Source organism: Quercus suber, unplaced genomic scaffold (assembly GCF_002906115.3).
Source record: "Quercus suber isolate HL8 unplaced genomic scaffold, Cork oak 2.0 scaffold_100, whole genome shotgun sequence".
Taxonomy (NCBI): Eukaryota; Viridiplantae; Streptophyta; class Magnoliopsida; order Fagales; family Fagaceae; genus Quercus; species Quercus suber.
Window position 1 is genome coordinate 143,287 of NW_027069565.1, and position 15,080 is coordinate 158,366.

Genomic DNA, 15,080 nt, shown 5'->3' on the forward strand with positions numbered 1-15,080 from the left:
CCTTAAAGTTTCAAAATTTAGGGTGTAAAATCCAAACACTCTCCAACTTTAGGAGAATAAAATCTAAATTCTGAAACATTATGGTGTAAAATCCGAACATTCTCAAACTCTATGTGTAAATTTCAAATTCTAAAATTTCAAGGTGTAAAATCCAAACACCCCCAAACTTTAAGGATGTAATTTGCAATTTACCATATTTTTTATATAGTTACATTCTAAGCTATATATATTGAATAATGTGCACTGGTTTTTGTATCTAGTTTATATTATGAGAGAAAAACTAAAATTAAGAGAGAGAGAGAGAGAGAGAGAGAGTCGTTTTAATGAAGAGGAGATAGAGCCCAGTTCAGATGACAAGCCTGCTAGGCTTCAAGAAACTGGGCCATGGGCCCGTGGGTTATGTTATCACAGGGATTTTGTTGTTAAATACGTATTGGGAGGTTTAGACTAAACGCGTACGTATATATGTCGGAGTTGAAAACTACGAAAAACGACAGCGGTGTTGGAGACACGTAACGTAACGAAGATGCGCAGTTTTCAGTTGAGGGGGGTTGTTGTTGTTGCAGTGGTCGGGTTGTTGTTGTTGTTGTTGTTGGGTCACATACCAAAGAAAGTCAAAGCCTCCACCTCGGCTTCGGCCTTCGTACAGAACGTCATCTACTCCAACAAGATTGCCTTTTTCTCCAAATCCTACTGCCCGTACGTTTTCTCTCTCTCTCTCTCTCTCTCTCTCTCTAATGAATTTCCTGTTATTGTGGATTCTAGTGGGACATTAGTGTTGGGGTTTGATACCCCATTTGGAATTTCGAACCATGGCACAGTTTAATTATTGGTTCAAATTTGATTTGGATGTGATTTCATTTCTGTGAATTTCACCACGAAAAGGTATATATGGATTATTTTAGGAAAATTTTCATGGAAATATAAAAAGCTCATGAGACATCCATTATCTTTTCCCCTATTTTAATTCCAAACCAAAGCAATGATTTGAAAAACTTGGTGATTTTCTTTAACTATGTCCATGCTGTATGCTTTCAACGTGTATGCTTGCCAATCATAATCTTTTTCCAATTGCTATGTGGCTATTTATTGATGTGATTTACTTCCAACTTTTCTGATCTTAAATTTGTGGGAAATCTTTGGGTTTTATATGAAGAATGAAAATTTTGGAAAAGCAGATAATGTATTACATAGTTGCATCATTTGGAGACCATTGAGAGTTTTGAAATCAATTGTGTACGTGTGTGTGATAATCAAGCGTAAATTTTGTTCAGAAAAAAGCTTGAAAATCAGCCACAACAGCCAAAAGGCAGCTCAGTTACAGTGAACAAAACACAAAACAGACAACGCCAACAGCTAAAACTATCTTCAATGAAAAATACACCCTCACCAGGGAGAGAACAAAATACAATCAAAACAAAAATCTTATTAGAAGGAAAGCTAGCTACATTAAAATAAGCAACATCTGAACAGCAGCTAGACAACTACACATTTTCAGTCCTGCTTAAGAATCCTATCTGAAATACCACTTCTGTAGCACTGGAATAAGGAAAAGGAGCCAGCTTTTTCAATGAAATATTTGACCTGCTTCCTTATGATTCCCACTATGTGCTCCTTTATTCTAATAGTCCCTAGGTGTAGAATGGCATTTATATGGGACCAAATGTGATAAACAGAAGCACTAAACCCCAGCCTACAGCTGTGTGTACCCAAGCTTTTAACTTTCCAATGCTTCACAGCTCAAGTAATGAGGGATTCCTGACAGCACAAGCTTATAATGTTCCTCCATATCCTTTGAGCAAAGAAGCACTTTAAAAAAGAGATGATCTCTATTTTCAATACCAGCTGTACAGAACACATGTAACAAGTCATTGCCAATTCCCAATTTAGCCAGCCTTTTGTTAGTGAAGAGTCTATCCCTCATTGCCAACTAAGTCATGAAAGCAAACCTTGGAATAGCTTTAGCAAATCGTACAAATCTTCCACCTACTACTTACAACAGGTCTTCTGGGCCTGATCTGGTCCCAAACATTTGCAACAGAAAATGAACCTGGCTTGGAGGAAATTCGTATAGCTTTATCAAATTCACAAAATTCTATTAGAGGATAGCACAAGAGGATATTGGAACCATCTCCCTCCTGAAACTTGATATTACTCATCATTTTATATTTGGAATTCAGAGACCGAGTCTTATTGGCTAAAGTTTTCAGTCTAAAAGATCCTAAGCCACACTTTTTCAAAGTACAACTTTTTTAAACTTTAATTTTTTCTATGTACAACTTTTTCAAACAATTCCATTTTCAAAAGGCTGAAAAATAAGTTGTACCAAAGGAGCATGAATCAGAAGAAACTGCATATAACAAATAAAATCAACCACTCCTTTTTCAGTCTCAAGAAATGCAGACGCATGACATGTTGACTGTTGTGGATGTGTGTGTGTGTGTGTGTGTGTGTGTGTGTTTTAGGTTAGGGGAGCATTATCCCCAGTTCTTTCCAACCTCCAATGTGTAAATGACGCGTTGCTAGCTTCAACTCTTGAATAAGATTCATTGATTCCCTCTATTGTCCATTTCTTTTACATTTAGAGTGCTTGGCTGGTGCTCTTGAGTGCGCGCATGTGTGTGTGTGTGAAACAAGTGATGTGGAATAAGGAATTGTGTGCTACTTTGCCTTGTTGCTAGGTATTGCCTGCGTGCCAAGGGGATACTCAGTGAACTACATGAGCAGCCTTTTGTTGTTGAGCTTGACCTCCGAGGTATCAATTACAACACTTGTCTTTATCTACTTGTATGACCATGCAAAAAGTGTTTGGAATGTCTGTCATGATGAATTTGTGCAGATGATGGGGCTGAAATTCAAGATGTTCTTCTGGATCTGGTAGGCAGACACACTGTCCCACAAATATTTGTGAATGGGAAGCATATTGGTGGCTCTGATGGTAAGCTCTTAGCTCAGTAATTAAAAAAAAAAAAATCTCCAATAGCCTTCAAATGGAAGTCATTTGTCTGGTTCTGTTTTGTTTATCTTATGTTGTTGTTCACTGTAAATATTGTAATTCAGATCTCAAAGCTGCAGTCCAGAGTGGACAATTGCAGAAACTTCTTAGCACAAGTTGATGAGGCACTGGAATTAGAAAGATTCATTCCTGCAGCTTGAACTTGAGTTTATGGTGAGATTATATATTCAGCTCTGTGAATAGAGCAAATCACGTTGATGTATTGACTCTGCTCAGGCTTATGGATAATGGAGCTTAAGGCAAAGACTAATGCCCCTTTCTAGCATTTGTGGTTTTGGCATGTAATCACTTGTTAATTTGAGTTACAGATTATTTTAATGCATGTTGAACTTTAGACTTGTGAATATTTTACTCAAATAAGAGCAGCGAAAAAATTATAAAGCCATGTATCTTGATGTTTGACATTGGGAATTGCATCCTCTTTTTAATCTGCTGAGATTTTCTAGAGCTGCGCATAATTGAGCATGCTTAGTCACTGTGTCATATACCACATGCAGGACCAGATGGCCTGTAGACCAATGTCACCAAATGTCTTGCGTCATTCAATATATTTTTAGTTGGAACCTAGGGCATTAAGCGTTGGTCTTAAATGCTAAAAATTAGATGTGCAACAAGAATACCGAATATAATAAATCGAAGAAAGCAATTAACATACATTCCCTGAGGCTGGAACCTAGTACATTCTTTATCATAGTACATTAAGAGTGGGGTTCTTCTAGCCATTATTGGTAACTAATCAGAATTTGTAACAGCCAAAGCTGCAGAGCAGCCAAACTGCCAGGATTTACTGTTTTCTTAGTCCTTTTATTAACCAAACTGGTTTCAGAATAATCCTCAAAGAAGTCTGCTAGGTATGTCTCATCTATCTAAGCAGCTTTCGGCTGATAATGTTCTACATCCCAGGACTAGTTTTAAATAGTGAATTTTTGTGGATTGCCTTTAAACCTGTATAAAGGAGATAGTGTTTTCATTTTCTTAGTGAATGCGGCCTTCATAATGTGACCAAGGGAGAAAAAAAATTGCTTTCCATGCCATGATTATATCCAAGATTCTGGGTTGAAGATGTATAATATCTGCCAATTGGTCGATTACATCACTTTGCTTTCCAAGCCATGATTATATCCAAGTATTCTGGATTTAAGATTAATAATTTTTGCCAATTGGCAACTTATATCAATTTCCATTGAATATTTATCTCACAGTTTTACAAAATACAAACAATTTTGATGTAACAAATTCATCTACCCGCTGAACACAGCAAATGATGTTACACTTCAATGATAACCACTGCGCTAAAGATGCTAGCCTTCAAAATGTCAGAGAGCACCATATAAACTAGAACCAAAAACCTATGTTCTCTCCATGATCAGGAAGAATCTACATATGTGTCTGGCCGCCAATCGCCTTTCTGTGCACTGAGCAACCCTTCTTGGTTCTTGGAGATGGTTACATGAACCTCCCAGTGCAGAGACTTCAGCAAGTTCTCAACCTCCCGAAAAATGCTGGACTCGTCACGGACAATCAATTTACCTCCAGGTCTGACTATTCTATCAACCTCTGCCATTACAGGAGCAAGTTTGCACCTGTGGAAGCCAAAAATTTAATGCTCAACAATGTGCTATAAAGATAAGAGTGAAAGATCACAAAATTATATTGCAATGACCCAGCCATTTCTACCTATTTTTCAGCCTTGAGAATAGATGATCAGCATGCAGTAGATCGTAACTGCGTGGGTATGTGCTGAAGGATTCACACCAATCATGGTATATGCCAAAAAGACCACGCTCGTAGATAATGGGAAGTGTATCTGGAGAGTCTATGTTCACCACATTCATGACCCATACTGGAAGGTCCTTTAGAGCTGCTGCAAATCTGCACAAACAAGTGGAATAAGCCTAAATGATGGTCTTATATGGCTGGCATATTGAGCCTTGGTTAGGCATAATAATAAATTGACAAAGATTACCCCCCATAGACTGCTCTCATGTCCATGACATTTCTCACATTGGACCAGCTGATGCCTAAACTGGTCAAATATGACTTGCTCACCACTCGCTTCCAATGTTCATGGTCTGTGGCAAAGTCTTGAGGAGATGGTTTCCCATAAATTCCCATCTGGGAACTGTTTAACCAGTAAGGAGGTGTCTGTACTCGACGAGGCCAAGGCTCAGGCCATTTGGTGCCTCTCTCAGCATTGTCAACGGGCACTGGATGCATGCATGCCTGCAGTGGCACATACCTGGAAATGGTCCAACAAAAAATAATCAAACAAGCTCTAGAATAGTGTTGTTAGAGATACTACAATTTTCGCAACACAAAATTTACCAACGGACTTGTCACCAATAACAAAAAACTAATTTAAACATCCATTTATTACATTGTTTAAGTGATTCTAATTATATTCTTAACACTTCAATTTGTAAGCTCTTTGTAGTACGTTTAGCATTTTCCTAATAACAAATAATATGATTGATTACTCAAAAATCTATTCTTTTAGACGTAAGGAATAGCAGAAACATACCAGGCTGCATTTGGATCATCATCTTCTTTGCACATTGGTGGACGTTTATGTTTTCTCTGGTTATAGCAATCGTTTGTGGTAGGTTTGCGGTAGATGGCAGCTCCAACTGAATTTAGTTTATCCTTCTTTATGGTGACCAGCTCCCAACACATGGAGGCCGTCAGTAAAGACATTGCTAAAAACATGACTACATATGTCAGCCTAACACTAAAGTCTAAAACTGCCTATAAATAAAGAAATGTTGGTATCTATAATACTATTACCCTTCCAGATTTCCACATCTTCTGGGAGCTTTTGGTACACTGGAGTAGCAGACCAGACAAAATAACCCCCTGGTCTTAGAACGCGGTTCAATTCCAAAAGATGCAAACCATCTGCACCCAATTTTGATATTGTTAAATTGTTCTCTTACATTCATTGATATACACAAATGTTCAATTTTTTTTTTTTTTTATTGATATTCACATTTAAAATGTGAAATGAACGATGTGTATGGACAATCAATAATAACCAGTGTGAGAATCAATGCCCCAAAAATAAAACATGAAAACCAGTTAGAAGCAAAGTAATGAAGATAAAGAGAGAGTAGCTAGTTAGAACCATCTGCATGCCAAGGCACTCTACAACGTGCACAGTGCACAACATCAAAGACCCTGCTTGGGAATTGAAGGCGCTGAGAACCCATGACAGCGGATATTGCAGGTATTCCTCTTTCAAGGGCAAACTGAACTTGAGCCTCATGTTCATCTTTGGGTGCAAAAGACATTGCAATAACATTTCTGTCGAAAAGATAACCCCCAAAGCTGGCAACACCGCAGCCAACGTCCAAAATGACTCGAGTTTGCTTCCCCCAAGCGATGGCAGGTACTGACTGCAGCCACCAATTCAAGATCATGGACCATGTCAGGGAAGGAAGGACAAATATGCACAATTCAATTGCCAATTAAAACAATTCCAGAGACCATTATTGGGAAGAAAAACAATCATTTTTATCATTCTCTGTCTCTTTTTTTTTTTTTTTTTTTTTTCAATTTTCAAACTAAAGTACTAAGTTACACATTGTTCATACCTCATCGTGGAGGGGGGAAGCATTTGAAAACATTTTTTCTTATTCTTTTCTGTTAAAATATTTGCATATGAGTGGTTTGGTTAGTTAATTAGTGAAATCCTACATTGAATATCAATGATAAAAATGAGGATTTTTTTTTTTTTTTAAGAAACAAACCAATAGACTGAATGTAGTATATATGTATGTGTGTGTATATATATAATCCTTTCAAAAAGTGATATGTTAGGTATTGGTTGATTTTTGTTTAGAAGTATTCACATTATTTGACATCATATGTAAAACGTGAACATTTAAAATAAAAAGTGTAAACACCGTGCAAAACATTACAATTAAAAAAATGTTGTGAACAAATAAATACACAACACGTTGTTAGGGGCATTTTTTTTGAACTTTTTGAAAGTTGATTGTTATAAAAGGTGGTAGTTAGAAAAATTGTATTGTGGAAAGTGTTCACTTATTAGAGTGTCCTCTAAAACGGGCACCTAATGAAGTGTTCACTAAACTAAAACTCTATACGATCCCATGACCATCATTAAAAAGACAAAAAGGCAAAGATCATAGAGAATATCCTAGCAAGAAAAAAGCATCGACAACCAAACAAGACACTAATAATATGCATGGTCCATCTAATGAATCAATTAGGTTAGGTTAGTTACCTGTTGAACAAAATCAATGTAGTGGAGCGCACCATGTATGAACTGAGTCCCACCACCAGGGAAAGTTAAGAACTCACCAGTCACCTTAACCCAATTTTGGTGCCCCTTCACCTCCGCAAGCTTCGTGTGTGGTACATTGTGGTACCATATCTGCCAAATCACAATAGAAAAGAGTAAACCAACCAAGATCATATATATAATAGCAATGATTATTGTACATTGCTTATTTATATAACATGAGACATCAAAAATTAATGCTAATTTATTTTCAAAATTTTAAAACTTAAATTATTAAAATAAAGTCGAGATAGAAAGTGGTGTTTTAGGACCCATAAAAGCACAAATAGTACATAAAACAAGTGTAGGACACATAAAAGCACAAATAGCTAGCTTAATCAAATGCCTAAAACACACATAAATCACGATTATCAGTTAAAAAGACAATAAGAGTTATTTCCCATCATGTAATCCAAACTCAAAACGTGTTACCTTATCTCTGCTTTTGGGCCACTCAATGGGTTTTTTATAACCCTCCGGAACTGGGACAAGGCAAGTGGGTCCCTCTTCAGGACAATGCCTCTCTCTGTGCTCGAAGTGTTTGGTACTTCGCAATTTTTTCACAGCTTTCTCGTTGTCCAAACATGGTATATAATCAGGACCAGCTGTCACGTTACATAGCTGCCACGTGGTCTCATACATACCCTCGTTCCCGCTCGACTTGTCTTTGCGTCTCTCTTTCTCGTTCGCTGATTGAGTTGCCTGAGTCGCCCACGATTTCTTTGACTCTTTAGACTCTTTTGGAATCACCGTGTTCTCTACAGCAGGGAATGTCTCGACCGTGTTTGGCTCAGTTCCCTTGTTGCTTTCAGTGTTTCCCTCCTCTTTGTTGTCTTCTTTTTGCTGCGTTTCTTGATTCCCAGCTTGGGTTTGTTGAGATTCGTCTTGGTATTCTTTGTGTGGTTGAGTCTCAGGCTTTTCTTCAATATTGCTCATTTCCACGTCTTTTGGTTGTTGTTGCTGTTGTTGATCTTCATTATACTGAGATTCTTGGGTGTTTTCACGGCTTTCATCTTCTTTCAGTTGCTGTTGTAAGCGTTTTTCTTGATCTAATTCATCAGGCATCTGAATAATTTCATTTGGTTTTTGATTTTCAACACTGTTCTCTTCCGAAACTCTGTTTTGCTCGCTTTCTTCATTATTATTACTTGTTTGCTTGCTTTCGTCGGAGGTTGTTTCTTCAATTCGTTGGTTTTGAGTGAAAGAGCTTTCCTCAGTATTCTGATTTTCGCTTTCTTTCTGCTTTTCCTGCTCCTCAGTAGATTCTTTTCCATGTAAATCTTCTGCAGATGATTCTTGTTTGTCAGTAATTATGGCATCACCACCATTATCCACAATGGAGTCCTTGGAAATCTCTGGCAATATCGCCACCTTCTGATCTTGCTGAGACTTACCACCATTATCGTTAGCTTCATCATCGGATTTAATGGCATCTTCAGGGAGATCACCTGGATTGTCTTCAAAAGCAGGAAGATAGGATTTGGTGGTGGTGGTAGTGGTTTGGGGTTCCTTTCTGATTATTGTGTTGCGAGTGGTTGTTTCTGGTGGAGTTACAGAATTAGAGCTAAGCATCCATACACCCAAAACACATAGTGCTAAAAACACCAATGTTGTTGCTGTTGATGCGTACGAATTTGAAGAGGAAGAAGACCTCTTGCTAATACGGGACTTTCCCATTGGCATACTCTCAGGTGTTAAGAGAGAATGAAAGTGGGGTGTTTTGTTTCAATTCTTGTGGAGAGAGATGAAATTGAAAATGCTAGAGAGAGAGAGAGGTTTCAGTTATGTTTGTGGAGGAAGATGGAAGTGAAATTAATTGACAGACAGAGAAATGTTCCAACTTGGAATGTCTCAAGATCCACAGGAGTCGGAGAAGGGAATTTGTTACACCAATTGTATAATTGATTGATTAATTAAAAAAAAAAAAAAAAAACCCGATAAATTCGGTTATAAAATCAGTTATAAATGCATTTGGCATTGGATGAAAAATGCCTTTTTTTTTTTTTTTTATTTAGTTTATTTTTACTACTAATTAATTTATTTTTATTACTATTTATAGATCTTATTGTACTTTTTGATATTATTCATAGATTTCACCATACTATTTCAGCTAACTTTTAACTTTATCTATAATACTTTCAACAAAAAGTTCTGAGTTTTAGCTAAATAAGTTGTTCCCCAAATGAACTCTAAATAGAAAAAAATCTGGCTCTAAACCTAAGTAGCACGAGAGCTAACACAAGTAAGAGTACAGAGGTACAATAGTTTTGGAATAACTAAGGTATGGAATGTTTGGAGTATGACAATTAATTAACTTTTTTAGGTATATTTTAAATATTTTTTGACATAATATGTTTATTTTGTATTTTAAAACTAACAACAATAAAAATCCTAAAAACACATCTAAAGTTAATTTAAAAGCAATAGTAAATAGAAACAAAGAAAAATAACACTCGTAAAATGTTGTTTGAAGCACAAACCAAGAGTTCAAATAAATTAGACACCTAAGTTGATCAAGTACTCACATGGGTATAGGTATTTGTCCATTTTAGCCATGTTCATCCAACTTATTATGTGATAATTGAAGAGAGTATTCATACGTAATTTTAGCTATATATATATGACTTTTTTTTAATTAATTATTTAACTTATTTAAATAATTTTTTTAGGGAGTTTCAACCTATGACATTCGTTCCTAATGATAGTTCTTTATCATCAGACTAAGATACCAATCAGTTTTTGGTGTAGGCGGAAATTGAACTCTAGATTTCTTATACAATTATCAAACGCTTTACTTGTTAAACTAACTGAAACCTACATAATTTATTAATTTAATTTAAAAAGTTTATTAAAAGTTTTAATTACTAGTTTGATTCTTATACTAGTAATTAAAACTTGTCTTAAAGACAAAAGACTCGATAAGCATTGTCTAAAACATAAGAGTAATGATAGTTACATACTCTTTATTCTCATCATATACATGCTAACAGAATTTTACACATTCAAAAGAATGTGTACAGGATATACAATAGGAAGTGTGTAATAAGACTTTTCCTAAATGGTTTGTGCCCCACGTGGGACCGATGATTTTGTTTGCAAAAGAATAGGGCAATGCAAAAGCAAGTGCAAGAAAGAAAAGAAAAAAAAAAAAAAATTCCAAATTGGGTTCGCCAAGCACCTATCTATTCATTTCCTAATATATGTTGGACCCGTTCTAATCTTTAATTGGTCCAAGTAAATTTAGGCTGACGAAAACCCAAGTTCAGGGGCCTACCAACTTGTTTACAAGAAACTTATAAGAGTGCATTAAACTCCCCATGATTATCAAGGAAGAGAATACTGGGCCTAAAAATCTTTTTAAAAAACCCAAAAGCCCAAGCTGGTAGCAACCTGTGGTGCTGCATAGATAGTCAAAAATTATTAACCATTGAGGAGAAGAAGAAGACACATACACAAATCACAAGGGCATGCAAGCTTTAATCTTTATCAAGCCAAAAAAAAAAAAAAAAAAAAAAAAGAGAGAAGAGATACTAATGTCCACAGTTATGCAATTTGAGTGCCACAGAATCCAAATAATACCCGAAAACCCAATTGAATCCACCTTATGGAACCTACCAAAACCCAGTTTCGGAGGGCCATGCATGGTTCAAAAATAATTAAAATCTCCAATTCATATGTTCACAATAATTGGGGTGCAGAAGAATATAAGAGCCGAAGTGTTTGTTTCTCCGCTCCCTAGCTATCCATTTAACAATTATAATTTTTTTTTTAATCTTCTATTTTTTTTTTTTTTTTTTTTTGCTTTTTTTTTTTTCAATTTTCACAATTATCCAAAAAATAATTAATAAAAACTCTAAAATTTTGAATATTTTAACTTTGATACTACATCATTTATTTAACTAAAGAAGACACAATCTCTCTTCTCATACCATATTCTCAGGAAATTTTTCAATCACATACCCACAAAATTTCACCTTTATAAAATTATTTTTTTGTTAATAATAAGGAGATAGGTTAAGTTACTAATTCGGTCCACCAATTATTGGGTAAATTTAAATTGGTTCCGTTCACCATTAATTATATTAATTTTGTTTCTCAATTTTCAAAATCAAGTCAATGTTATCCTCATTCTCAAAAAAAAAAAAGTCAATGTTATCCTTGAATCTCCTCTCCACATAAATTTTAATGAAATTAATGGTTAAAATTGATATGCTTTTAAAAAATTTACACTTTTTAGTATAACTTTTTAATGTGTGCTCCACTTTAAAAGAAAATAAGATCCAAGAATGAAATGGACTGAATTGATACAATTAATATATAGTGGAAGTACCACATTTTATTTTACACAATATTTGGAGCAAAAAAGTAGTAATTTAACTACAAAAAATATTTTACATATGCGATAAGAATTCAACCTCCATATATGATTTAATTATATGGTGAACTTTTGAAATATAATAATTGGGAAAAATTTTATGTAATTCTCCCTATAATTTAGTGGTTTCAAATCAAAACCTAAATTATTTATTAAAAAATTAAAAATAAAATAAAAAATTTGGTTTTTAAAAAAATTTCAACTTGCCCACCCACCAAAAAAAACAAAACAAAAAAATACACAGTTTCATTAAACTATGATTTCTTAAAGTTATTTTGTATCTATTTTCGTGTCAAAATGCTATATGTGATTTATATGGAAAAAAGAGTCTAGATATGCCATGATTACAACTAATATAAATTTCTATTACTTTTTGTTAATAAGAACTGATCACTAAGAAGGTAAATTGAAACGGTTTAGAAAGTTTAATTAGAAACTTTTGAAATCTATAGTTAAATTTAAAATCAGTCCCAAACTATGAGTGAAATTGTGTAATTTAATGAGAAATTAATATTACAAAATTGTGTAATTTTTGGTGTCTAGATATGCCATAATTATTCGTGTAAGGTACCTTAGTTTTCTTTTTAACTATCAATGAAAAGAAGAATTATGAAAACTTGATGTTTCTGAATTCTGATACAGGAGCATTGGCATTGGGGTTGTAAAACTCCCCAAATTGTAAACTCATAGCATCAAAATTATAAAAGTGTGCAATATCCATAACTCTAATTGTAAAAAATTTTACAATTATGCTACAATACCATCTTAAAATGGTATTTTTTAAAAAATAACATTTTATTGGATTTTGGGTTTTATTTGGATATTGGATTATATTAATTTATTGTGTAAATATATTATTTTAATGTATTATTTGGTAAAATAAAAGTTAGAATGTTAGGTATATTGTAAAATAGAATAGTATAATAGATAAAGTAATTTTTGAAATGGTAAAATGAGATATTTTTTAGATAACTATCATTCAACAAATAGTAATATAGTTTGGCACAAGAAAAGAATAGACATGGACTTAAAAAATTCTAGCATTTAGGGTAGACAGGTTTTGACGTGCTGTGCAAGTCTATAGAGCCCATTATTATACTATCTTTTTTAATGCCAAATGTAGCACTGATAATCGCACTATTTTATTTGATCCATGCAAATCCATCCCTATTTGCAGTTTAGGCCAATAAATTGTTTTCACGAATAATTCAGGATGGTAATACATTTACCCTAAACAGTCATTTGCTAATGTACATGAATCTGGGGCTTACTTAAAATTTTGGAAATGTTATATCATAGTCACAGCTAGGGTACGTAACCTTTTTGAGCAAATTACTAGAAGTGAACCCTAATAAGTGTTCATTAAAGCATTAGTAAATTTTAGTGTACAAAGTTGAGAGGGTCAGGGCCACAAGCCCCGTTGACCAGTCATCATCTGGTCCTCACAAAAATAATTAGCCATGAGAAAGTTGTAGTTTTCCTTCGATCTTTGTATACCCTTGTCCACATCTATTCCATTATAACACTGCAAGCTAAGTGAATTAGGCGCAAAGACAAGCAAGTCAATGACCCTATAAATTAACTTTTTATTATTAGCCTTGAATGGTAGTGTGGGGATTGATTGGTAAAAATAAGTAAATAAAAGCCGAAACCACCACATGAATACGATGACCACACCTCAGGTCACTGCATTGTGCAAAGCAAGGACAGCCATAAAAGTTTCTTTCCATTATCAAAAAATAAAAGCTTTGTTTTTTTTTTCTTTTGGAATTGTGATTGACTATTATGTGCCTGATTATATAGTGATAGTGCAGTAAGAGGCAAGTTATGAAACAAGTTGTACCATTTTACATGTCATTAGCATTACTCCAGGTTTTATAGACACAAAAACTGTAGCTATTATCCATCTATCTGTTGACTGGTTATGTTTTGGTCCTCATTCCTAACACAAATGACATCAAAGAGTTGTACATGGTACTTTGCTGGCTCACTTCATTAAAAATTGTCCACTATAGATTTGTGATCCAAGACATGTACATCCACAGTTATTCGCCGTTTGGTAGCCACGAAGCCTTTGATTCGAAGTGTACCTCTCAATTTTAGTTCTTTCATTTGAGAGCGTACGAATTTTATCATTCATTCAGTGGGGCTTGGTTCCCTTCAATTATAGGACAGAAAAGAAAAAGAAAAGATATGAGGAAATAAAGAAAGAGATTTGCCGTTTGGTAGTAAGGTGAGTGGTCATTTTTTTTTTCTGATACCGTGCCATTCTGTACTAATCAAAAAGAAAAACAACAATGTGTAAACGAAGACAAACTAACATATATTTCTTAATGTAGTTGTGGCGTTGTCAATTCCATAACTTTTATCTTCTTTTTTTTTTAAGTATTTTGAAAGTCACGGAGAAGCATTATAAGGCTTTTGTTGACTAATGATTTAGTTTTTTTCCACCATAGAGCAATTGCGATAAGCTTTCTATCAAAGTTTGCCTTATCTTTTTATTTGATTTTTCTTTTTGGGGGGTTTCCTTGGAGTGAAATGAAAGATTTTATCTTGGTATAGAAGAAAAGGTGATTTATTGGTATGGAATGAAAAAAAAAATCTTTACTTAAAAAGTAATTGCGCATTTTTTATCTATCAAAAGATAGAATTAATGTAACCTTATAAATAAATAATGTAGTAAGAGTTTGGTGACTTTGACCCATTAAGAGTCTTCCTATATATGAAAAAGAAAAAACTTAGGTACAGTACTTAGGTATTGTTCCTTAAATTCCCCCTTTAAGATTCTGTCACGTGACTACTTAACTAAAAAATACACTTCCGTCTCATGTAAAAAAATTCACATGGCAGAATGTTAAAATGGGAACCTAAAAGCATCCATAGCAGTGGATCTAAAAATTTAGCTTTTTAGCTCCACCAAAAGTTACTTTGTATTTTACCTACACATATGCTACAGTAGTGGATCTATTTTTGTTTTCAATACAATAAAATAATATAAACATCACAATAAAATAATATATCCCCTAAAATAAAATAATATACCCCACTATCCAAAAAAATCCACAACACCAACCACAACCACCTCTACCATCAACCACAGCCACAACCACCACCACCACCACCACCACCACAACCACCACTCTACTTTGGCAACCACAACCACCACTCTACTTTGGCAACCACAACACAACATAGAAAAAAAAACAAAAACAAAACAACAACCACAATCACAACCCTATCACCACCAGTCACCACAAACAACCAGCCATGACAACCACAATCCACTGCCACTGCCACAACCACAACCACAATCATAAACCACAAAACTCATAGCCAAAATACACAAAACCCACTGCCAAAACCAAAATCATCCACCACCACCAAAA

The 15,080-nt window shown here is 34.5% G+C and overlaps 2 protein-coding genes across 2 annotated transcripts; one reads left to right on the top strand and one right to left on the bottom strand.

Moving 5' to 3' along the window:
* The first annotated feature begins 437 nt into the window (after positions 1–437).
* LOC111992692 (glutaredoxin-C3) lies at positions 438–3,399 on the top strand. Its single transcript, XM_024024555.2, has 4 exons — positions 438–699; positions 2,682–2,755; positions 2,840–2,938; positions 3,061–3,399. Exons 1-4 carry the CDS (start codon positions 527–529, stop codon positions 3,114–3,116), a joined length of 402 nt encoding a protein of 133 aa, XP_023880323.1. The 5' UTR covers positions 438–526; the 3' UTR covers positions 3,117–3,399.
* Positions 3,400–4,152: 753 nt separating this feature from the next.
* Positions 4,153–9,073, bottom strand: LOC111992696 (probable methyltransferase PMT27). Its single transcript, XM_024024558.2, has 8 exons — positions 7,752–9,073; positions 7,263–7,412; positions 6,138–6,408; positions 5,801–5,911; positions 5,538–5,712; positions 4,983–5,255; positions 4,694–4,888; positions 4,153–4,599 (listed from the first exon to the last, which is right to left on the bottom strand). Exons 1-8 carry the CDS (start codon positions 9,000–9,002, stop codon positions 4,383–4,385), a joined length of 2,643 nt encoding a protein of 880 aa, XP_023880326.2. The 5' UTR covers positions 9,003–9,073; the 3' UTR covers positions 4,153–4,382.
* Between the last annotated feature and the right edge of the window lie 6,007 nt (positions 9,074–15,080).